General features: G+C 38.4%; 2 protein-coding genes and 1 long non-coding RNA gene across 3 annotated transcripts; all 3 read left to right on the plus strand.

Moving 5' to 3' along the window:
- Nucleotides 1–2,461: 2,461 nt before the first annotated feature.
- Nucleotides 2,462–2,872, plus strand: LOC121237678. The gene has a single exon (XM_041134522.1). It carries the CDS (start codon nucleotides 2,462–2,464, stop codon nucleotides 2,870–2,872), a length of 411 nt encoding a protein of 136 aa, XP_040990456.1.
- A 13,781-nt stretch (nucleotides 2,873–16,653) lies between these two features.
- On the plus strand, nucleotides 16,654–25,338 carry LOC121237682 (protein FAR-RED IMPAIRED RESPONSE 1-like). The gene is made up of 5 exons (XM_041134525.1): nucleotides 16,654–16,797; nucleotides 23,329–23,421; nucleotides 23,669–23,783; nucleotides 23,907–23,996; nucleotides 24,473–25,338. Exons 1-5 carry the CDS (start codon nucleotides 16,654–16,656, stop codon nucleotides 25,336–25,338), a joined length of 1,308 nt encoding a protein of 435 aa, XP_040990459.1.
- Nucleotides 25,339–25,887: 549 nt separating this feature from the next.
- Nucleotides 25,888–26,521, plus strand: LOC121237729. Its single transcript, XR_005934961.1, has 2 exons — nucleotides 25,888–26,010; nucleotides 26,109–26,521. It is a non-coding gene; the product is annotated as an uncharacterized LOC121237729 (long non-coding RNA).
- Nucleotides 26,522–26,757: the final 236 nt, after the last annotated feature.

The following is a 26,757-nucleotide window of genomic DNA, read 5'->3' on the forward strand; positions in this document are numbered from 1 at the left end:
CCCACTATCATTCCTCCATTATGATAGAAGTTGTGTTAGGACCGGCAGAGGATGAACATGATGGACCCCTAGACATAGATGGTTAAAGAGGAGCCGGACCTTGAATGAAGACTAGATATAATTTTGATGCTCATAAGCATTGACTCTTAATGCTTCAGAGTGTATGAAAGAGTTGATCTAACCATGGAACTTGGATTAAGTATTTTGTATTAAGGAAATGATATTCTTAAGTTTGAACTTATGGTTATTAATATTATTGGCATGTTTAGTTCATTCTGGCAAAAATTTTTATAAGTCATCCTATTTTCCACTACAATTATTGCATACTGCTAATTGTATACTAGGATGCATTGCATATTAACTGTCATGAACGGAGGTATGTAACATTGTGTTGCATGTCCAGACAATCCAAGTCTCTGTTACATCCCAAGCGGGGGTTTGGACGCATCACACTTGATAACTTATAAAATCCCTCCACAAATCTATGATAATAGCCAACTAAATTTTGGGTTTCGGGAGCTTGAAGATAAAGCCTCCCTTGGAAGAAGATCCTTTGGAGTCACTGTACGTGGTGGAGTCTATACATAGAGAAGTGGAGAGCCTCCTTTTATAGAGGTCTATTTTCTTCTTAGAATGATTGAGTCATACTTGTCTTATAGGCTAGATTCTTGACTACTGACCTTATCCCAACAAAAAGTTGTTGCCAAAAGTCAAATTTCTTGTAAACCCTACTTACCATTGTTTTATGTGGATATTATTTTATTGCTTTAAATATACAAAGGTTTGTTGATGGTTAGAAATATTGATATTTGTTGTTATGCGATTGCTTTGTAACCTTGACTGGCTACCGGTATGATTATAAATTGGATATGAACAAGTGAAACATTTGGCATTGCATGGCTTCATGGAAACACACATGATTTGTGCTCTGTGTGAGTTTGCACAATTCATCTCCGAGAGCCAACTAGACTCAATTAGGAATTGAAGACACACCCTTGTCTATAGGGGTGAATTAAAAGCGTGTAATTGTTGTTGAGTCAGTAGAATCTGCGAGAATCCCTATAAATGAAGATTGATGGATCGTGTATTTAGGGTGCAACTTACAATATTTATGTGTTAGGGTGAATACAAAAAAATATAGCGAAATATTTTTCACCTTTTTTGTGTAAGTTCAATTGATAATTTAGTAAAAATAAACTTACAAGCAGAATAAAAAGATTCAAGCAACTCACAAGCAATACATCAAGATTTTTACATAAGAAAACCTCCAATGTGAAGGGTGTTGTTAAAACCTCCACTATCAACAATAATGACGTTATAGGTTGTCTTTTTTAAAGCAAGCTCTAGAGGTTACCGGAACATCAAAAATATTTATATTCTTAGTTCAATACATAATTATTACCATACAAGTGGATATTAACCAGGGCGACAAGAAAGATCTCACCAAGTAGATAATTTAAATAAACAACCGGAAAGAACCTCAACAATCAACACCAATCAAAACGAAACTCTCACCATGAGGAATAATATACAAAAATTTCAAAACCAGACCGCAGATAATCTCTCAAAAGACAAATTTCCACCATTTCGTACGGCAGCTCACTCACTTTTTTTTTTCTTTTCTTCTCTCTCTTACCACTCAACACACGGCACACACTTACAAACACAAAACCTTACCTTTACAAAATTACCAAATTGCCACTAAGTGGCTCCCAAGGATTTCCCTCACATTGAGAGACCCACTCAACATTATGAAATGGGAAATGATATTTGTACTAGTGCATTAACGCCGCGCATTCTTTTTAAAAAAGTCAGTAAATATAAAATTTATATAAAAAATTAATTTTTTTTATTGTAAACACCTCTTTTTTTTAAAAGAAGTGCGCGGCACTTCAATAACTCATAATTATATCTAACGTTACTCTTATTAAATATACGTGCTGTGCGCAGATCTTGGTAAGTCATTGAAATGTTTTTTTTTTTTTTTCAATCAGTCCGGAACAAAGTCATATGGATGTATCTTAACATTTGACTAAAACAATATTTTCTTCGATGCCAAACCATTTCATTTTGAAGTCATATGGATGAGAGATTCAACCAATAGGGAGATAGTTGCCAAGGCATGGAAAGCTAAAAGAAGGGGTTCAACACTAGAATTTAGATTATGCTAGAAAATGAAAGAATCCAAAAGAGCACTATGCAGGTAGAATAAGAAGAGATTTGGGGATGTGCATCACAAGTTAAAGGTGAAGACAAATTAGGCACTCTAGATGACTTACAGCAAAATGAAAATTTGGCTGTGAAAGAGATCTGAGAATAGCAATTCAGGAAGAAATGAAGAGGGAAGAACTACTATGGAAGCAGTAACCGAGGATCAGGTGGCTTAACTCAATTTATTTGAATAGAAAGTTCTTCAATTTATCAACCATCATACGGAGAATGGATTCCATTGAACAAATAAATGAATGGCTCGTGGATCACGAGAAGAGAGAAGATTGGTAACTTCTTTGTTGAGCACTTTAAAAGCATCTGCCGATCTTCTAACCCACTTGAACCAACAGAGTTATCAAACTTGAATCATCCAACCATCGATGAAACTGACAATCTGATGCTTTGTCCGGATCCAGATGATAAAGATATTTGGGAAGCTTTGAACCAGATTGGTTCATTGAAAGCATCTGAATGTATTATTTTACAAATTCTATTGGGAGACCGTGAAAATGATGCAAGTAGTGTGGTTAAATCCTTCTTCACCAATGGCTTCATGTTGAAGGAATTAAATCATACTAATTTGGTTCTCATCCCAAAGGTTGAGAATCCACCTTCCATTAATCAATTCCGCCCCATACGTCTTTACAATGCAGCCTATTAGATAATCTCAAAGATTTTAGCTACAATACTTAGAAGGGTTATTGATAAATACAAGAGACCTTGTTTACTATTGAAGAACACAGGGTCTTCTTTCGTGCCTAATAGACTAATACAAGATAATTCAATAATAGCTCATGACATTGATGGCCTAATGACTATTACACTTGATATGGAAAAATCCTATGATAGAATAGAGTGAAGCTTTGTTTCCAAGGTTCTCCAATGCTTTGTTTTAATAAAAAAATGGATCCAATGGATTAACCAATGTGTATTAAATGCTGTGTTGGGGGGTCAGTTCAGAAGGTCAATGAAAGAAAATTCTATGCGTTCTTCAGCTCAAATATGCAGAGAAGAGAAGCAAATAGAATAGCTGAAGGGATTGGTCTAAAGAAGACTGCACTGGATAGTATATACTTGGGGCTTCCCTTTTTATCAAAGGGTCAAAAATAAATACATGCACACTAATAGAGAAGGTCCTCAAGATGATCGAAGGATGGAAATCAAAGGTGCTCTCCCAGGCTGGGAGCAGTATACTCGTTACATCAGTAGCTATTATGTAGTTGCCATTATACTGGATGTCATCATTTTTGCTTAACAAAGAATACTGCTCTTCAATGGATGCTAAGTTGAAAGCTCTTGGTGGGTTTTTAAAGAGGGGAAAAGGCACTACACTCCCAAGCTTGGGAGCCCATATGTAAACCAAGGGAAAAAGATGAATTGGGTGTTAGAAGATTTTATGATTTGAACAGAGCACTTAATGTTCTTGCTAAATCTATTTCTAGAAATTGTTCTTACAAATAACAAATATCAGGCTTTTGTATGGTATGCCCTTTAGCAAAATAGAAACGTTTATCCTTTCAAAATCATTGATATAAAGCCACATTTCCTTTCCATTTAGTTCACTGTGATATATGGAGCCCTTTTTCAACATCTCATGATGGTTTTAGATATTTTCTTATAATTGTTGATGACCATTCAAGATCAACTTGGGTTTACTTGATTCGATAACTCAACCTATATTTACTTGACAAGGCATAGTAAATTCTATCACTAAGTAGTGCAACATTCTTATTGGAGAGGTGCTATGTTTGCTGAAGTATGTACATTAGAATCCAATAACACTTGGATCCTCACTGACCTACTAACAAACAAAGTTCCTATTGGTTGTAAATGGATATATAACATAGTTCATTGCTGATGGATCAATTGAGATATAAAAGGTAAGATTAGTTGTCAAAGGGTATACTCAAAGGGAAGACCTTGATTACTTAGAAACTTTTTCTCCTGTTGCAAAAATAGTAACAATCCGATGTTTCTTAACACTAGTAGCTATTCATAATTGGCATCTCATCCATTTAAATGTCAATAATGCTTTTCTTTATGGATATATGGAAGAAGATGTTCACATGAAACCACCTCTTGGGTATCTTAGAAAGGGGAACACTAGAGTTTGCAAATTGTAGAAATCTCTATATGGCTTGAAATAGGTTTCTCGGCAATGGAACTCAAAATTCACATCAGCTTTGTTGGGTCTAGGATTTACTCAATCTAAATCTGATAATTCCTTGTTTACAAGAAAGGAAGGTGATTCATTTATTGTGTTATTGGTATATGTTGATGGCATTCTGTTAGCAATCAATGATATCATCAACTGTCGAATTTATCAAATATTTCTTAGTCATGGAGATTGCTCGATCGAAAAAGGGCATTTATTTATTTCAACGCAAGTATGCTTCAGAATTAATTTCATATGTTGGTTTACTTGGTTGTAAACATGTTAGTTTTCAAATGGATCCTTACTGCATATGTCTAAAGTTGATGGTCAATTACTTGAAGATGTATCCAGCTACAGAAGACTCATTAGTAGGTTATTAGACCTCACCAATGCTAGACTTGACATTACATACTCAATGCATCATCTAAGTCAATATCTCGATTCCTCTAGAATCTCACATCTGCAAGCTGCTCTTAGAATTTTGAAGTACAACAAGATGGCACCACAACAAGTTTTTTTTTTTAGCCTCATCTCCAACCCATCTTAAGGCCTTTACTAATTCAGATTGAGGTAGTTGTCCTGACACAAGAAGATAGGTTTCTCGATATTGTATTTTTCTTAGTGAGTCTTTCATATCCTGGAAGTCTAAGAAGCAAAAGACAGTTTCTTGATCTTCTGCTAAAATAGAATATAGATCCATGGCATATGCAGTTTGTGAAGTCACCTGGCTTCAATCTTTACTTTGTGATCTTCATCAACAGCACTCTCAACCATCTTTGCTCTTTTGTGACAATAAAGTAGTTCTACATTGCAGCCAATCTTGTATTTCACGAGAGATCCAAACATATTGAATTAGATTGCCACCTTATTAGAGAAAAATTGCAAGCTGGTGTTCTTCAGACTTAAAATGTTTCCTCATCTCATCATATTGCTGATTTACTTACAAAACCTCTTGGTTCTACTGTTTTTGATTCTAGATTGTCTAATATGAATGTTCATAATATCTACCAGTCTTGAGGGGAAATTTATGAATAGATGATACTGCAAGCCTAAATTGGCATTTTAGTTAGTTAGTTAGTTAGTTCATTTTCCTACTCTTTTACTCTACTCTATATTATATATAGATAGAAGCCAACTCATGTAAAGGGTTGAATACTAGATTTCAATTGAAGTTCTTTTCTTCCATTTGTTTCAAAGATTAAACAAAGTTGACATTAAAGGAGATAGTTTGTTGGTAAACAAGGCCATTAACTCTCAAGATGGAGATCAAAATAGCTGGAGATTTAAAGGAGAGTTGGAGGAGATAAAAAGGAACTGGAAGGAATGTTTGGACCCTTACTGGGCTAGGCCAAACTTGTCTTGGGAGGCCAAGCGACCAAAGCATAGTTTGCCTGCGAGCTAGGCAAACAAGAATTAGGCCTAGAGCCTAGGCGGGAAGCAAACCGATGTGGAAGGATGGGACACTGACTCTCCTAACACTACCCTGCACACACATGTAGTGACAGGGCCATACCGCACTTACCAACCCACCCACCTACCGCAAGGACGTTTCTCCATGTTGCATTAAAGGCAACAACATGGTGTCCCATAAGAGAGACAGGCACCTCTGACACAGGATACTGAGGACCACCTCAACAGTGTGTATAAAACCTGAGCACCAGGTTAGAATTGTTTTCTTACGTTCTCTTACATACTGAAATTTTCTACAAGGAGCAAAAAACTAACTTAGGCATCGGAGGTGTTTCATCAACCCTGAGCCCTCATCTTCTTTGTGTTGCAAGTGATCGAGCCCGATGACCGGTGTGTGAAACACATCGTCAACAGTGGAGCCGTCTGTGAGATCGTAGTAAATATAATGTGTCCTTCGTATGCCGGCTATGACACACTCTCAAATGACCCGCAAATAGGAAGCATCGTCAAGGAACTTGGAATGGAGATTCGCAGAGATGGAGGAGTGCATGAAGAGAATGGCAACAGAACATCCAGCAAGAGAATGAAGCCCTAAGAAGGAGGAATAGCAAGCCGCGGGAGGACGCAAGGCCAAGTCAAAATAAACATGCCGCCTGAGCACTAACGGGGCAGACATCGATGAGGAAGAAAGGAGAAAAATCCACCATGAACTACACATCCTCATAGATAAATATGAGGAGATGGCGAAAAGGATGAGAGTTTCATCATCGGTTGATTAGTTGCTCGCTAGCATGGATTTACCACATAGCGCAGAGGTGATGGCAGCGTTGTTACCCCTAAAGTTCAGAGTTCCACAGATCGAAATTTACGATGGGTCCAAGGGCCCTCTCGAGCATCTCGAGACCATCAAGGCCCATATGTCTCTGCACGGGTTTCTTGGAGAGATAGTTTGTAGAGCCTTTCCATTGACCTTGAAAGAAGCCATGAGAGGATGGTTTAGGGTGCTACCACCCGACTCAATTGATAGTTTTGGCGAATTGGCCCAACTATTTGACACAGTTTATGGCGAGCAAGAGAAGAAGGCATCCTGCTACTTACCTTTACATCGTCAAGCAATTGGAAGATGAGAGCTTAAAGGCATACCTAGCAAAGATCAACTAAGAGCGTATGAAGACGGGTGACCATGATGGGAAAATCACGCTAGTAGCACTCCTAGGAGGCATATGGCCTTGAAACCAGTTCATCATGAGCTTGGCAAGAAAAACTCCCACGACGTTGCAGGAGTTCATGGATAAGGCTGATGGGTTGATTAATGCCAAGGACACTCTTCAAACCTTGACCTTCCCGAGAAAAACTGAATTAGAACAAGCCGATAAGAGGTCCAAACGTGTAGGAAAAAAGTAAATCAAACACCCAGGAAGTTGAAAATCGTGACTAAGGTAATAGTCATTTTTGCACCTACCTCCAAACGAAAAGCCACAACATCGAGGATTGCTACACCCACAAGAAGAGAATGGACGAGCAGGAGTACCTTGTTGCCCAATATCTTACAGGTCGTAGGAGGGAGTCAGGGCAAGGATGGGGAAGACCCCGAGGGTCGAGAAGGAGCGAGAGCCCCAAAAGGTGAAGGACGGAATGAGAACACATACGCAACCCCCCACGCCAAACCCCATTTAGCGAAAATAACTCTTTCGGAAAGATCCATACCATAGCCAGGGATTCACAAGGGGCGGCCCCACCTTGGCCAGAAGGAAAGATATGAAGAAGTATATTCAGCGGAGAGACCACCGACCAAGTAGATAAGGTGTTCGGTGACAACGGTCATCTCTTTTGGTGAAGAAGAGTGTTAGGGAGTCCTTTACCCCACGATGACATGCTTGTGGTAACCATGCTCGTTGCTAACTTCACAACTCGAATGATTCTAATCGAAAACGGCAGCTCAATAGACATCCTCTTTTAGGACACTTTCACAAAGATGGGAATTGATCCCAACCTTCAATGCCCTGCACCCATAGAAAGGGTTCTCTGGGGATGTTGTCCAACTAGTGGGAACCATTACTTTGTCGATCTTAGCCGACAAGGCCCCTAACATTGCCGTAACAATGGATGATTTCTTGGTGGTGAAAGCCTCTTCGTCTTACAATGCCATATTGAGGCGACCAACCCTAAATAGTCTGAAGGTGGTAACGTCAACTTACCACCTGAAGATGAAATTCCCCATGGTGATCGGCGTAGGAGAGGTCCACGATGAGCAAGTGCTAGTGCAAGAGTGCAATGTTAATTGAAGACCGAAGGGGGAGATGTTAGAACAATTGAAGGGCAGACCTATGGAGCAGACCCACCACCGCCTCCAGACATTGTCGACAAAAAAGAAGTTAGAGATGACCAAACCTTTCAACAGGGGGAGCCGAATGAGCCATTGGAGCAAGTCGCCCTGGATCCTAACTGCCCTGGGAAAACTGTAAGGCTTGGGACCAAGATGGAACCGAAGATAAGGCAATCAATGAAGCAACTTCTGCCTGAGCACCAGGATATGTTCTATGACGCCCCTAGATTTTCGTTGGGGAACAAACAAACATCCGAAGCGTCGGGACATGCAACACAAGGTTACCTGCCCCCATTCATGACAATTAAAGATGCAATGTACCCAGCATGAAGCATGCATCTAGCAATATGTAATTTCGCAAAAGATAATTTTTTTCTTGAGTAATACTATAAACCAAAATAAAGATATCACAAATACTTAAAACATAATCTATATATATTGAAATACTAAACATCCATAATTACAGCACGAGTCCAAAAGGTATGTAATCATAAGAGTACTGGATAATGAGCTTCTTAAGTACAAGCAGGAACTAAAGCAACTACTAGGCTAATCTATTTTGTAGCTCACACAACTCAGTCAAGGATGTCATAATACTAATGATGAATCGGAGCATTGAGACTATGAGCTATGTGTCGTGTCGTTGCCATCTTATTGACCATCTCTAGTCGGTCAACCTCTGGTGCGCCTTCTGATCCTGACACATGGTCTACCATTCTGAAGGGAATTGTAGTTGGGACTACTTCAGTGAGATTTGATTACAAATCTTAGCAAGTTAACAGATAACTTAACATACAGGTCAAAGATACATGCATGGCAGTAAAAGCATAAATCCATACATGATCATAAATAAGCTTGACGTAACTCGACATTTAACATGGCATGAACTGACATGACTTGTACTTGAGCATAGACTGAACTAAAACTAAACTTGACATGACATGACACGAACTTGAATCTGAATTGACTTGGACATAAACTTAAACATGAACATGAACATAAACTAAACTTGAACTGAAATTGAATATGAACTGAACGTGAATTGAAATACGAAATGAACGTGAACTTGAAACATGAACTGAACGTGAACTTGAAACATGATTGAACATGAACTTATAACATGACTGAATGCATGCACTTGAAACATGAAATGAACCTGAGATAAATTCTGATAATAAAAATGATTTCGCCAGTCGTTTCGTTAGGAATAGTGAACAATCAGAATGATTCTGCTCAACATATTCCTTCAGAGATACTCAAACAATCAGAATGATTACACCATGAATATTTTAAATGAGATGCCCTAACAATCAGAGTGATTATGCTAGGAGTACCTAGTAATACTCTGACAATCAAAATGATTAAGGCAGAAGCATTTGAGTAGAGATATTCTAACAATCAAAATGATTATGCCGGAGGTATTATAAATGGAGATGCTCGGACAATCATAGTGATTACATCACGAGTATTCCAGGCATGACTAAATGAGAAAATATTGTTTTAGAGACATACTATGTACTCGAGAAATGACGTGATGTGAAACGAAATGACAAATGGCATGACATACGTAATGTGACAATATACGTGAGATGCATAACTTGACGTGACTTGAAATAGATCAACAATACGTAGCATAGCATAACATGTAACATATAACATTACGCGACATGACATAACGTTTAACAGACAACATTATGTGACATGGCCTAACGTGTAATAGATAGCATTACGTGACATGGCATAATATATAACAGATAACTATTTCGTGACAGAATATACTATGTGTAACAAATGAATATTTATTGATAGAATATAATGTGTAACAGAGAAACGTGTAGTGACATGACATGGCATGGCATATATGATAACATAATTACATAACCAATAGTTCTCCTACCAACACATATACAGTAACCTGACAGTAAGTCAGAAGCTAACTTACAGTGGTCGTTGCGTTTTACAAGGCAAAACATGAAACACGAGAAACTGTAAGTAGGAGTTCTAAATTTACATTCCTCATTTAAATTTAGTCATAAACTCAAATATCAATTTAGAAAAACAATCACAACAATGAAAAACGCCATAAGGCCTAAACTTCCAAAGGCCATATCTCTTGATTTTGTTGCAATTTCATCTAACTCCAAAACTCATGATCAAACTAAAATATTGCAACAAAGATACTCATATACTAAGTTTAAAAACATGCTTGAAACATCCAAAAAAATCTACTTCTCATAAACACAAAACTTTTTAAGCAAAAAATCCAAACTTTTAACCAAAACACAAACCCTTGAATCTCAAGGTTTTGACCTTTTTCAAAGCATCTCCAAGAACTCCCAAAAATCTAAAATTTTATTCTAACATGTTCATAACACATTTCTAAGAACTGACATGTTTTTAATAAACACATAAAAGTAACCAAAAAATCACAAAATCTCACTTGAAGTGCTCGGCTCTAACACTTAGTAAAAAACATAATTTTTTCTAAACTTTGCTTTGATCAAACACTTGATCTGAGGCATACCATAATGAGATCTTCAAACCAAAATATCATATGATTTTAAAATGTATCCTAAATTAGATCTAAACATCAAACTTAAAATCAAATGGCTGAAAATAAATCAAAACATGGATCTAGCCGAAAATATCAAACTTTTGACCTAACTGAGTATTCTCTTGCATAAAAATCATATCTTCACAAATCAACACCTAAAATCTTTAAACCAACATCCTAACATGTATATCCCAGGCTTATAATTATCAAATAAAAATGTCAAAGTCATTAGAGTAAGATTAAACCACAAAATATCAAAAATTTCTTAAAACAAAAACTTGTTTTCTCATTCCAGTTTCTAGATGTGACAAAATATTTCATCAAACGCTTTAATCATGCAACAAACCTCCAAAAAACATTCATATAAAACTTTTGACAACACTCCATAAAACGTTCAAACCAAGATTTGTTCATTAGCTTGGTCAAAAACTCCAAAATACAACACACTATTCAGATATTGCCCAGATTGACCTTTCTATGGTTAAAATTATTTTTGACTAATCAAATGACCATGCAATCAAACAAAAAAGATACCCGCAGAAACTAGACTCAAAGATGAATACCTATCATGAAGGAATTTTAGTGAGATAATACCTACAAAGGTTTCAAAAAGGGCACGGAAAAAGGCTCATAAAACTGCCTGAAAGAGCTTCTAAGTGTTCTCTCCAAAAACGGAAATGAAAATGGGTGAAATGAGTGAAATGATGACTTGCATGCCTAATACATTTCTGAAAGTGAAGTATGGGCTTAAGTGACACCTTGATGGGTGGTGATTAGGTCACAAAATGTGCAAATAGTAAGTGGATTTTAGCCAAGGAAACTTCCAAGAGAAGGGTGGTGGTGAGGTGGCCTTTGGCCTTCACATCATGCATGACTTTGGGGCTGTCATGGGCAATGGATAGTCAGCCTTGAGTGGGTGGAAACTTCATCAAGAAACTTTTCCAAGGTGGCCAAAATTCATGGGCCTAATGGGCCTTAAACAAATGGGCTTCATTTTGGGGTTTAAAGGGGGTTTGGTTAGGATTTGAGATGTTATCAAGTCCAAATATGATTTTTTTTTGCCCAATCAAATTTTCAAGGTTTAAAGGGTAATAATGTGATAACATGAATTTGAAGAATTAATAGCATGTGGAAATGTTTTAATCAAGTGATTAAACACAATACTAGAAATCAGGTCAAACAGGATTTGGAGGCAAACTAAAGAGTTTGGGGAAACTGTTTAGGGTTTTGGTTTCAACCAAGCTTTTAGGGTTTCAATTGGATTCTAATTATTTAGGGTTTCACTAGGGTTGAAACCCTCTTTTGGCTTAGCACAATTTGGTTGGTTGGATGGAATAATATTTTGCTTAAGTGGCATGATCTTACACCTTGATTTGTTTCACATTTCCATCTCATAGTTCCTCTTGGTGCCAAGTGTCCAATACTATTCACCAAGTGTGGCTAAGATCTTGTCATGTGTCCAAATAAAACTTCTCTAACCTAATTTGGACATTTCATACTATGATTTTGAAAACACAGCACTTGGTGCTACTATTGAGGTTACTATTCAATCCAGCAAAAGTGAAAATAAACTTTACATTATAAAATCCTAAACATACACACTAACCTAATTGTGCAATTTGTTTATCGAAATCCAACCCCAAAGTGCCTTGAAATAAATAAAACGCATTTTCGAACAAGCATTTGTCCGAAAACTGATAATGAGATTATTGCACCATAAAATCTTAAATATTCAAATGAAACTAATGGCGCAGATTGTATCCCATTCTAACATTTCTAATTACCTCAAATAAATAAAATTGCACTTTTGGCCTTATAGTGAGTGACAACTCTAACTATGCTGACATTCCAAAAATACGCAATTGGTCGATTCATGAAAAGTTAAGGAGCTTTCACGAGATTCCTAAAGCCTATAGCGGGCTATTACATGTTCGCCTAGAGCCACGAAGACATGTCTGGGATAAATAATGCAACAATTGAACATCCCCTCTATGTAAATCTTGAGGCAAATAAAGTTTGACAGTAGCGTAGAAGCTACAATGCGGAGAAGTGCACCGCCATATCCAATGAAGTTGATTGACTTATGGCCAAAATGGTTGTCCAATGTGGTGTTGGTGAAAAAATTGAATGGGAAGTGGAAAGTGTGCGTTGACTTCACTGACTTGAATAAGGTCAACCCGAAAGATAGCTTTCCACTACCTGGAGCACTGGAATGGGCATTGGAAGTGATAAAATACCTAGATGTTGGAGAGCTCCCTGACTATAAGTGGGAAGCAATGAAGGTCAAAAATCGGGTGGCACGCTTCAACCTAGTAGATGGGGTCATGTATAGGCAAGGCTTCTCGACGCCCTTCTTGAGGTGTCTCGTTGGAAGAGGTGCAATACATAATACAGAAATCGTTCTGGCGAGAAGGCGTTAGGTAGAAATTTGGTAAGGACAAGGTACTATTGATCACACACCCTCAAAGACGCTGAAGGATTTGTCAAAAATTGTCAGAAGTGGCAACTGTATGCCCCAATACCACATTGCCTACTAGAGGAATTGACGTCGATCATGTCATTGTGGCCATTTGCATAGTGAGGGAATTGACCTGGTTGGGCCCTTGCCCCCGAGTAAGGTTGGTGGAAGATTGGTGATCGTCGTTGTAGATTACTTTACCAAGTAGGTATAGGTGGAAGCTCTTGCCACGATTACGACGAACAATATCACCCAGTTTCTGGGTAAGGCCATGATCTACAGGTTCAGCATCCCCCACAGCCTAATCTTGGACAATGGACAATAATTCGATTCAAGCCACAACCGCAATTGGTAAGCGGAGTTAGGAATGAAATTCAAGTACTCCTCCTCAGGACACCGGTAGGCCAACGGACAAGTCGAAGTGACCAACAAGACGTTACTCAGGATACTGAAGAAGAAGCTAACTGATAAGAAAGTAAGTTGGGTGGAGGGCTCTGCGGGGTCCTCTGGGCTTACCGAACTACAATAAAAACACCAACAAATGAAACCGCTTTCACCCTCACCTATGGGAGCAAAGCAGTGGTGCTTGTGGAACTAGAGATGCCAACCTACAGGGTCCAACATTTCAACCAAAGCTTTAACGATGAAAAACTGGAAGAACAACTAGACCTACTGGAAGAAAAGAGACAAGAAGCTGAGGTTAGGATGAAGATTAACAAAAGAAAGATCGAGCACTACTTCAACAGGAGAGTCTGACTAAGGTCCTTCAAAGTGGGCAATCTGGTGTTGAGACAAACAGGATCGATCAAGCAAGAGGGAGGGAAAGCTGGGGCCACGATGAGAGAACCATTAATCGTCACTACCAACAATAGGCCAGGCTCTTATCGACTTAGAGACGCCTGGGGAAATGAGGTAACGCACACTTGGAACGCAGAGCACTTGCAAAAATACTTTGCTTAAATGTACTCGAAAAATGTATTGACAAATATTGAAAGATCATGAATAAAATTATCTTTTTTCTTGTATTATGTGTTTGGTCTCACAAGATATCCCATAAAAGTCGAGTCACTGGACTGGTCGTGACCCAACAGGCGGTGACAATCATTTGACTGCTTAACCTTTTCGCACATAAAAACAAAAGGAGGAAAACAATGGGAAGAGAAGAAACAAATTAATCAAGTAAGAACACCTTTATACATTAAAAAAAAAAAAAAAATCTTCATTTACAAAAATAAAACAAAAATATACATTCAAGAGCCCAGAGTTGTTTCTGAGAAAGCGTTGGGCATCTGGTCCTTCCCCAGGGAGTTGGCGAATTTTAGCGCTTGATGGTCCAGCTAGAGAGACATCAGGTTGAGAGTCCTCAGGTCGGTCTAGCATTTCTCTAGCAAGTCGTCCCTCACCCTGTTCAGGTCCTCTTTGCAGTCGCAACCCCAAGCCCGGCTATGGAAGCTCTTCATCGTCAACATCTACATAGAAAGATGGGTGACTTCCCCTTGAGAGTCGGCTAACTTAGACCGTAAGGCTTCGACCTCCAAGTCCCGAGAGACAATCTCTTCTTAATAGGTAGCTAACCCAGACTCCAAAGCTTCCACCTGTAGATCTCTCGACTACAACTCACCCCTGGCCGAAGCCAATTCAAACTCCAAGGTCTTGACTTGCTTGACCCAAGAATCTAGGAGGGTCAACTTGTGCTTCCAAGACTTGGTGAGGTCCAAGTAGGTCTTCTGCAGCTAGTTGTTTGACCTTGCATCCAAGTTTTGCTGCTTGACCAGCCTATCCTTCTCACCCTCGAGATTGTGACACGATTTCCTAAGCCACTCCAACTCCTCCTTTTAATGGTCCCACAGATCACCCAAGGTATCCTACTCCTCCCCCAGAAGCTTGATCTCGAGGAGGCGCTGGCCGGCCTCTTCCTGAGATTTAGCTAAATCGTCTTGGAGGAAGCCTTCTCCTAGCAAAGCCTGTCAATCTTCTTCTTCTTCCGTTTTCAGCTGGAGTATAGTTGGACGAAAGTCTCCTCAACTTCCTTCCGCTTCCAGTTCACCTTGCAAACCTCCATGCAAGTGAAGATGGAAAGAGATTGTAGTGCCCAAACCTCATCTTCTAGCTCTCCCCTCTTGTCCACAATTAGGGTGGCTAACTAATTTACTCCCTAGCAAGCCAAACAAAGTTAGACAAAGTGAAACACAAGTTGAGGAAAGGGAATATGGAAGACTATATCAAATAATGATGAAAATTCCTTACTGAGGAAAAGAAATCCTTGAGTTTGTCGGCTTCCCGACTGATGGCCTCGACTCGAGCTCTATCAAATCCTGAACCAGTCCTCACGACCCTATGGAATGGGAATGTATGTCCTTGCCATTTCCCAGAGTCGACAACACCTTAACATCAGCTACTATATCGAAATCTACAACATGCACATTAGCATCGACGTTCGGGGAGAGAGCCATCTACAGTGCAGCATGATAGCGATGTGAGATTCCCTTGGAGCAGGATCAAGGAAGGCCATCTTGAGCTCCTCCCTTCGGCTAAGGATCTTCGTCGGCCTAACGTTGCCAGGCAGGGTAGAAGAAGGGAACATTGGTTGCGATGAAGTGGGAAGTCGGGATCTGCCCGCACGACCCAAGGTAGGCCCCTGATCTTCCCTTTTGCTTCTAAGAGAGGACTGAATGCCTTTTTTCAATCCCAAGAAGTAGCTGACCACCCACCCCCCTCCTCGAGGGATGCGTCAACAATGGAAGCAAGATCGATTTAGGGACACCAGGAATTGATCAACGTTAGTTCTAGTTAGCAAGGTATCGGTATGGACTTCCTCCTCGTATGTCTCCACCCAAGCATAAATTGCTACCAACCTAGCTTGCTCCTGCCCAGTTAATGTCATGCAAATTTTCTTGTCGTTCGGCATGACACCTTAAACGGCACTGACGGGAAACTCGAGGCGGGCATCCTCTCTTGCAAGAAACTCCCAACCTTGACCTGACATGAAGAAGAACTGTTTGAACCAATCCTTCACAAGAGAGAAGTGAGTTTCTAGGTGGGCAACCCTATATCCTGGTCAGGAACGGAAGCTACACAGGTTTTCGTCAAGTCTCCGCACCCCTTGCATAAAGAGAAACTCCATGGCGGTAAGGTCCAAGTAATCATCTCCCGTGGTCCCCAAGACAATTCACCAAACGATGCAATAGAACATCAAAATCCTCCATGTGTGAGGGTGAAGCTGCGATGGGGCCAGTCGGAGGTAGTCCAAAACTTCTCAGACAAGGTGGCAAAAAGGAAGCCACAATATGTTGGAGAACATCGAAGGACACAATGCCACCTTCTCGGCAAAGCCCTTCGAATCGACTGCCCCTTGGCGAGCTGGAGGAATCTCTAAATCTGTGGAGTCAGGCACCCGAAAAGAAGACTTCAATGACCTTAGGTCGGTGGAGGAAATAATAAAGGCCCAATGGTACCCCTCAAAGAATTGAGAGTCACCACGAATCTTAGGAGGACCCAGACCCTGGGAACCTTGGAAGGTCCTTATGGACGGGACAAACATGAGCCCCGAGACACAAAATGAGAGGTGTTCTTGGGCGCCATTACAGGGAAACAATGAAGGTCAGAGATGGTTAAAGGGGGAAGGAAGCAGGGAAGCTAAAACGCAAGAGGGTCTGGAGATTGTAACGAAGAACGGGGAAAATGTAAAGAAAGGAAGGTGAAAGTATATGGGGAGTGTGTTTAAATAGGCACTTGTGTCGACTGGGCTACCCCAAACCAGAGAGTAACACGGGTTGCTAGAAGTGAAACGACAAGGAGCAGATCCTGCAATTTTTGCTACACGACGTGGGAAAGCGGACAAGCGCGCACAACGGGCAACCCACCCATCGTGTGTTACTAAAGAATGAAACATTATGGGTCTTTAAGAGAGAGAGAGAGAGAGAGAGAGAGAGAGAAAGGAGAAGGAAAATTTCCACCGCATAAATGTAACAGGAATTTGCGAGGTAATTGGAAGGGATGTTTATACGCCCTACTGGACTGGGTTAAACTTGTATCGGGAGGCCTAGTGATCGAAGCATAGTTAGCCCACAAGCTGGGCAAAGAAGACTAAGGCCCAAAGCTTGGGCGTGAAGTAATCGATGTGAAAGGATGGGACGCCGACTTTTCTGACACTACCCTGCACACGCACTTAGTGGCAGAGCCACACCGTACTTACGGACTTGCACGACAGGGTCCTCTATCCCTAACATAATGCATAGAAGGTGGCCCACTCACCCACTTGCTGCAAGGACACAAACCGGAGAAGCCACGCCACATTAAAGGCGACAACATGGTGTCGCTTACGAGAGACAGGCACCTCTAACATGGGATATGGAGGACCACCTCGGCAATGGGTATAAAAGTCAAGCACCAGGTTAGAATTGTTTTCTTACATTCTCTCACGTACTGAAATTCTCTACAAAGAGCAGAAAACTAATTTAGGCATCAGAGGTATTTCATCAACCCCGAGTCCTCATATTTCTTAGGTCATAGGTGATTGAGCCCAATGACCAGTGTGCGAAACACGTTGTCAACAGGTACTATAGGGGAATAGAGATTGGCAAGTAGGTTGGAGTCAGAGAGAAGCAAATGGGCTTGAACATGCAATAGCAAAATGGGCGCAAGATGAAGAGGTCTTTGGATGAAATGATGTAAAACTATCATCCATCTTTGTAATAAAGCGTAATGATGTAGCAGATCCCCCATGATGTATTTGGATTATGAGAGAGAGAAAGCCCCTTCTAACAAGATTTGGTGTAAAGTAGGACTTTACACCACCCAATGCGAGTCCTGAATGTGAACCTCACATTGGTTTCTAAATAAGCTTTGCCACACGAAATTTGTGCTCAAATCTTTAAACATAACTCCCTCCACACCGAGCACGTCAACCAGTGTTTGTTGGCGTCGCCGACCACCTACTCCATCGCAGCGTTCCTTGAATTTAGTGACTGCTGCACTTTGTTCTTGTTTCCCTCCACATGTATTCCACCTTAATTGTCCCAAATCAGACTGCTCAAGATTTTTCCTTCACAAAAATTCATAACGACGATTGTAGCTCCAATACAAAGGAGGTTCTTTTTAGAATAATAAGAAAGAAGGTGCATCTATAGTTGAATCTATCTGCCTTTAGATGTCACTGAAACATCTTCTTTAAAAGATCCAAAATTGATCCATTTCAAAGGCCAACCGTTTGCGTTTATCCAGAGAGATCTAGGTTTTAAGGTCAAAAAAAAAAAAAGAAAAAAAGATGAAAAAAAAAACCTTTGATTGAATGCTACGGGATGGTGGGACATCTTAAAACCAACCTGGCATTTTTCCACCAAAAAGAAAATCTAACCGGCAATAGAGAGATAGACGAGACTGAAAAGAACATCTTAGAAGACCAAAATATGAGTGAGAGAGAGAGAGCAAGAGAAATAGATCAAGGAGAGCTTATCGGTCTTGGGTGGTTATGGCAAAATGAAGACGATATAGGGTAAAGGACTGCGGAGACAAGTTCGAGAGAAATAAGATGGAGAAGAAGATGGCTGAAGTTGGTCTACAATCCCATGCGGCAAGGTCTATCTTTAAAAAATAAGGAGTGCCAATGTGACCTATACCTATGTGGGTGTGAAACAACCAAGACCACCGCATCCGATTTTAAGGAAAACTCTATGAAGAAGAGATGAGAAATAAAAACTTGTGACATTTACTTGAGAATAAAGGTTAAAACGATATTTTTGAGTAAATAGAGCCCGATGTTTAAGTTGACTTTTTAAAGAAATTACAATGGGATGCTTTGAGACTGGAATGAGATAAAGATTTTATAAATAATAATAGAATGGTTTGTGAATAGTAATACAATAATTTGTAGTAAGATGCTTTATTGTGTTTTGGGAAAGTAGACAGAAAAAATTAAATATAGATATTATAAAATTAAAATATTATTAAAATATAATTTTTTAATATAATTTTTTTTAAAATTTAAAAAAGTTGTACTAGTTGTTGTGTTTGTTTAGAAGTTTGAAAAAATTATAATGATTATATAATAATTACATAAAAAAGTTAAAATTTTGAAGTTAAAAACTATTTGTATTGAGTGATGTTTAGGAAAGAAATTATGAGAAATTATAAGATGTGATGAGTTTAGTTTTCCAAACAACCCCTAAATAAATAAGATATATTTTAATTGGAGTGTATCTATTAATATAAAGTTTTTAATAATTATAAGATGTAATATCTCGACTTAATAATTAAAATGGTATAAAATGCACATTTTTTTCTGATATCTTAATAGGAATATGATACTATGTTGCATGAGTTTGTCTTCTCAATTTGACTTTTCAATTATTTTATTTTATTTTTTAATTTTTTCTTAATAATTAAAAAAATGACAATTATTGATATTTTTTAAATGTATAAAATATTTAAAAAATATTGAAAGAAAACAAAATATAATTTACACTAAGGAGCATGGCCAATGGTCAAACCTAAACAGCACAGTAGCAGCACTCATCGTACTAGGAGTAAAAAGGTAGAATACCGATAACATCACGAGTGTTTTACTTGATAAAAATGAAGTAATAATGTGAATGCAATAAGTAATATTGATGGGAGTTTGGCGGACTTTTTGTCACTCATGGGAGGGAATGAGCCGCTATTATCACCCATATTAGTAGTTAATTCCTTTGTCCTATTGTTAAAACATCGAACATTGTTAATATGGTAATCATAATTTTAATGTTGTGACTATCTATGTATTTTAATTTTTTTACTAGTTAATACATGCTCGTCAGGAATGTTCTTCAAGTATTACACTCATGATGCTTTCGGCATTATTACAAGAAAAAAACTATTTGCACACAGTAGGAGTACCCCTCGCATACACAGGCCTCCATGTGGATGCCAGAAGAAACACTGCGTTTCAACTTGTGAAATCCAAGCCTCCCCTTCGTGCGAACACTTCCCGTTTCAACTTGTGAAATCTCATCCTCCCCTTCGTGCAAACACTCCCCTTCGTCACAAGCAGACGACCTCTCTGCTTCCCGCCCACGAAGAGCTTCACCATGGCGAGACCATCCTGGGAAATACTAAATCCTTCGCAAAATAAATCTCTCTTCGAATTTCACTTTTCACAGATCAACAACTCTCTCTCTCTCTCTCTCTCTCTCTCTCTCTCTCTCCTGCTTTTGTTCTTTATTGGACTATTTTTTTATCTGAATCTCAAAATTATGTGACAACCATGTCTTTCCTAGATTTTTTTGGTAAAATATGTTTGTGCTTATTCGATCTGTTATCTAAGATATATATTGCAGTTTTGGTTATTCGATCTGTATGTGTAGCTGGCATCTGCATATGGTTTTTTTTGGATTTGATGAATTTTAGAAGCCCTTAATCTGTATGAAGATTTTTTTTTTCTTTCTGTAAGAAAATTAATTCATTGAGTTATAGTTAGTCTTTTAATCTTGAGGCTCTAGTTGTGATAGTTTTGGTTTTGATGTCCTATTTAGTTGCCGAGAAAGTGGAAGAGAATAAAAAGAAAAATAGAATTTCTTCTTTTGGTATGTTACCTAAAATCTTTCGATGAGAATATCTTTTATTGCAACAACCGAGCTAAAATGCATGAGCTATCTAAGCATTTGGCCAATGAATGAAGATGATAAAGACAAGTTCTGAGATGCAAAATATCATAGATGAGTTATGAGTTGTGGAGGAGAAGAAAAGTTATCAACTTTTTGTTGTGCGGATGAATTGTCGGGGAAGAAGTTTGAGAAAATAGAAGAGAATTGAGATATGTAAGAGTCACTTGCTAAACCCGTACTACTACCACTAAAAATGTTGATGAACCAAGGAGAGGCAGAGTTGGACGAGGGATTGAAGGCTAAAAAAACAGTGAAAGCAACAAAAGCAAACACGAACCCATATACTAAAACAATGGTTCTTCTAGTTTTGAGGATGGGGAAGAGGATCTTGAAGTCTGAGATCAAGCTCCCGGCTGCGATGAGGATGTACTTTTTAGCCTCAGCCATGGTGGAGGGTTTTTCTTATTTCTATGTATTTTGCCTACGACCTTAGAGTGGAAGAGAGTGACACAGAGTTAGTGACACAGAATTGTACCCTTTTTTTTTAATAATATAAAGGCTGCAGCCGATTCCGCAATAGGTACCCAACGGCGGGTACCTGTAGCAGAATTGAACTCCCATACAATACCACCAACCATCAGGCAGAGGGAAGGAAGTGCTTTGGCTCCTCCTACTTCTGCCCTTCCCGCCCCACTCTCCCTTGTCCATAGTGCTGCCAGCCTTTTTATTTTTTAGTTGCCATTTGAATAGTGAGTTGAAATGAAATGAATTGAGATAAATGTTGAATAAAATATTATTAGAATATTATTTTTTAATATTATTATTTTGAAATTTAAAAAAGTTGAATTGTTTATTATATTTTGTGTGAGAATTTAAAAAAATTATAATAATGAGATGAAATGAGATATAATAAGATGAGATGAAACACTTATTGTATCCAAATGAAACCTAGTGCTTTTATGATTTTTCCTCCAAAGCTGGGAAATGACTTGATCTACTATCTTTCGGTGTTGAAGTCTCTAAATGTGCTGCTCATTTAGATTCATCAGTCATTGATCCTTCAGAAGCTTGGAGAAGCGCAACCAAACAATTAGTTCCATTTAGATAGTAAAAGTATTTTATTTCATCTCATCTCATCACTATAATTTTTCTAAATTTCTATATAAAATATAATAAACAATTTAGCTTTTTTAAATCTCAAAAAAATAATAATATTAATAAATAATATTTTAACAATATTTTATTTAAGTTTTAATTTTCATCTTAATTCATCTTATTTCAATTCATTATTCACATATCGCCTTCGAGAAAGTCTATACATCTGCCCATTCCCTCACATACGGCACACAAATTCTGATGTGGCCTTTTTTTTTTTTTTAATTCTATCTAAACGTGCATTTAGATAGGGGAAAACATTTTGAATCCCCCCTCCCCTCACGTTCTTCCTCCCCACCCCCACAACCCCCCCCCCCTCGTGCGCGCTTTCTTCCTCCCCCGCATTCTTCCTCTGCCATCACGTTCTTCCTCTTCACGTCTGCCATCACATTTTTCCTCCGGCCTCTTCACGTCCAACACCGTCTAGGACCACCGAAGCCACAACCGACCCACCACTGTTTGCTAGTAAATCTTCTCCTGAAGATTTTTTTTTTTCTCTGTTTTATAATCTTTGAGAGGCAAAATATTTAGCAAGTTCACAGGTTTATACGCTTTGCTCAGGTGTTTTTCTTTGCCTTTTAAGATAAGTTTTTCAGATGAAGTAGATAAAGTTTTCGGTGATTTTCTTTGCTCAGGTTATGATTTTTTATGTGAATCTTGCAAAGCCTTTCTTAACTTTATTTGGACTTGAAGAAGCTGAGAACATTGTAGTTAATTTTTCAATTAGCAACTAATTATTTTCTAGGGTTTTATTGTTAAAGTTTCTTCTTTCTTGAAAAATATTTAAATGAGGCTATAATGACGGTATGGTTTTTGTTTGCTCAGGTGGTTATTTCAGTTCAACATGGAAAGTTTGGATTATGGTTTGGATTTTTCTTAAAAGTACCGAAAATCACAGTAGATAAAGTTTGGATTTTTCTTTGCTTTTATTTTTTGTCTACTTCCTATTGAATTTATGAACTGTGACTTGGCTATATAATCATCATGTAAAATGTAAGCATTGGAATTGGCTATCGCAAGTTCCTTACATTAATTTTTTTACTCTTTTGTCTATATATTTGATATGTTTCATTTTCCAGTTTGTTTGGAAACTTGGGACTTGGGGTGTTAGTGCAAGGTAATTTTTTTTGATGCGTTGTATAAGGGTGGGAACTATTTTTTTGATGCATTGTATAAAAGTGGGAACTATTTTTTGTTTGTTTTGGATTCAAATCCAAAATTAAATGATTAGAGCCGTATGTAGAATATTAGTTTGAGTTGGGTAACCATGTTCTTTGTATTTTTTTTTAGTTGGGTAACAATTTAATATCCGTATCTTCAGTTGAAATAGCGGGATGGACAAAGAATAAGATGAAACACCACCTACGTCATCTACATCGATTTCAACGACTCAGGTATGAAATATAATGGTTATTGGGAAATGTTGTTGTGTCTAATATTGTCATTTAGTCAAATCTATTTTTTATTTGTGTATTATAGGGATATTATGGTCCAGGAAACCCGTACTACCCACCATTTATCATGCCTCAAAATGCATATCCAAATCCATATATATGTGCTTGGGGTAGCCAGGTAGATTCTTTTTAAACTTTTTTAGTTTTTTTTTTCCTTATATGCATTTGGGATGTTCTAACACCGTGCCTAACTACAGCTACCGTCGATGCCACCTTTTGCACCAACGATGCCCTACCCTCCGTCGAATAATCCAGATAAGTCCACACAAGTTCAACATACCTACCATGTATATTCCTTTTAAACCTTTTTAGTTTTTTTTTCTTATTATGCATTGAATTTATTTGAACATCGTGCCTCATTACAGCCTCTGTCGAGTAATCCGGAAGAGTCAAGAAGATCTGAAAAGACTCCCCAACTACCAAGTGAATCATCAATTGTGCCATTGCCATTGGGTGCTGAAACTGAAAAAAAATTTAGAGGTACATCACACACGATTGATCAGAGTTGTCACCTGACTAACGGTATTAGACTTTTAACTCAATTAGTAAACATCCAATGTTATAATATAAATTTTAATACAAAACATACATTTTCATTTTTAGAAACTTCGTCGGACATAAATAAAGAGGCAGAGGCTGAAGGAACTAATGAAATATCGGATGATGATGAACGAGTTGAGGAGCCAAAGCCTGGTATGTAGTTCGCCACTGATAAAGAGCTTCTTGCATATTATAAGCGATATGCCAAATAACAAGGTTTTGGTGTTATCACACAAAGGACGAAGAGAGATGCATCTGGGAAACCGAAGTATGTAACAATTGGATGTGCACGTGGCGGCAAGTACCATCCGAGTCACTGTAATATCTCGAAGCCGCGACCAACAATTAAAACGGACTGTAAGGCAAAATTAAACGCTCACTTGGACAAAAATGGTGTATGGATTTTGACCACTGCTGAGAATACTCACAATCATAATACTGTCAGCCCACAGAAGTCTAGATTTTTTAGAAGTCACAAGTATTTAGATGAATACAGTCAAAGAATGCTCGATTTGAATGACAGAGCAAGTATTCGAATGAATAAAAATTTTGGAGCACTAGTTGTTGATGCAGGGGGTTCGAGAATCTTGAATTTCAAGAAAAAGATTGTTGAAATTTTATTGATAAAGCCAGACAGTTGAGACTGGGTAAAGGAGGTGGTGAAGCACTTAGTGATTACTTTAAGAGGATGAGGAAGATGAATGATGGATTTATTTCTGTGATGGATGTGGATGAAGAGTTGCGAGTCAGAAATGTGTTCTGGGCTGACGCACATAGTCGAGCCGCGTACGAATATTTCGGAGATGTGATCACATTTGATACGACGTACCTAACAAATAGGTACGGTATGCCTTTTGCTCCCTTTGTTGGGGTGAACCATCATGGGCAATCCATACTATTAGAGGCTGGCTTGATTTCAAACAAGGATACAAGTACTTTTGTGTGGTTGTTCCAAGCATGGTTGAACTGCATGAATGGTCAGGCTCCAAAAGTAATTATAATAGACCAAGATCGTGTAATGAAGAGTGCCATTGCGATGGTATTCCCTGAAACTCGCCATAGATATTGTATATGGCATATCATGCGGAAACTTCTCGAGAAATTGGGATCCCACTCCCAATTCAATGCAGGATTGAAGACTGCCATTCAGAGTGTCGTATATGATTCGCATACCTGTGTAGAGTTTGATACCAAGTGGGGGGAACTAATTCAGAAATTTGACCTTGGTGATAATGCGTGGCTGCAAGGGTTGTATACCGAGAAATCATATTGGGTACCAACTTACTTGAAGGGTGTATTTTGGGCTGGTATGAGTACTACACAACGGTCTCAAAGCATGAATGCTTTTTTCGACGGATATGTGCATTCTGGTACAACGTTGAAGGAATTTGTCAATCAATTTGATAATACTCTGAGGAAGAAGGTGGAAGTGGAGATGATAGGTGATTTCAATTCGTACAACCAAACCATCCCATGTGTATCTCCATTCCGTTGAGAAGCAATTTCAAGCAGTGTATACAAATGCCAAGTTTAAAGAAGTCCAAAAGGAGGTGTGGGGGATGATTTGTTGTAATTGCATACTTGGCACTACACAGGGTTGTATTTCCACCTTCGATGTATTGGATGAAATTTCCACGGATGACCATGTCAAAACCGTCCAGTGCGTAGTTTACTATAACAAGGAGGAATGTGATATCAAATGCACGTGTGCACTATTTGAGATGAGGGGCATTATTTGTAGGCATGTTTTTAAAGTTTGTTAAATGAAGAAGATTCACGTGTTGCCAGAGATGTACGTCTTGGATAGGTGGAGGAAGACTTAAAGAGGAGATACACACTTATCGCAAGTAGCTATGATGACTTGCGGGATAATGCGGACTCACGAAGGTATGAACTTATGGTTAAAAGATGTCTCAAATTAGCGACGTGTGTATCCCCAAGTGATGACCATGTCAATGCATTCATGTGAATTTTGGATGAGTTTGAACATAATTTTAAAGGATTACCATTTGAGTCCGGTTCAACCAAGGTCAATGAGAGAGATGACGTCGTGGATAAGGATAAGAAAATATTAAGCCCTAACGTTGTTCGAGGGAAAGGGAGACCCCCAACGAAGAGAAAGGTTCCACCTGTGGAGAAAGCCGCAACCAAGAGAAAGAAGAAACATGTACTCGGTTTTTTTTTTTTTTATTAATTGTATATATGTTGGATAGGTGTGTATTTCCTTTCTAATAGATGTGTATTTTCTGGTATTTTAGAAATTAGACTTGCAGGAAAATATTTGATGATGAACAAGTTGGAGTTGCTGAGGTCTCGACCCCCCAAGTTGGTACTAACGTTGAAGATGTTGTTATTGGAACCCAATATAGTACTATCAAACAACAAACACCATCGGGCAATGATGAGAATTTGTGAAGCATTGTTTATGGGTTTTTTGAAGTATTTTGAGAAAATTTGGAGGTTTTCTATTGGAGGTTGTGGTTGTAAAGAATGTATAGATTTGTGGGTGTTCAACATGTATGAAAATCATTATTATATTTTTGATGGGTTATTTGAAGTATTTTGTGAAAATCTGGAGCCTTTTTGTTGGTAGTTGTGGTTGTAAAGAATGTACAGATAGTCGAATGCAGTACTTGTATAAAAATCATTATTATATAAATCATAGAAATCTTGAAGTATTTTGTACACATTTATTTCGAGGTTGTGGTTGTATGTGACAATTGTTGGTGGAATGTTTTTGGGATTATTGGAGGTTGTGCTAGCATTGAGTTTTGCTGCACTATGTTGAGTTATGCTTTGTTTTGATGCATTTCATTTATTATAAATGCACCAGATTGATTGTATGTGAGTTTTGTTTTGTTTTGCTGCATTTCATTATTATAAATGGGAACAACGCTTTTAAGGTTGAGTTTTG

Source organism: Juglans microcarpa x Juglans regia, chromosome 6S (genome assembly GCF_004785595.1).
Source record: "Juglans microcarpa x Juglans regia isolate MS1-56 chromosome 6S, Jm3101_v1.0, whole genome shotgun sequence".
In the NCBI taxonomy this organism is placed as follows: Eukaryota; Viridiplantae; Streptophyta; class Magnoliopsida; order Fagales; family Juglandaceae; genus Juglans; species Juglans microcarpa x Juglans regia.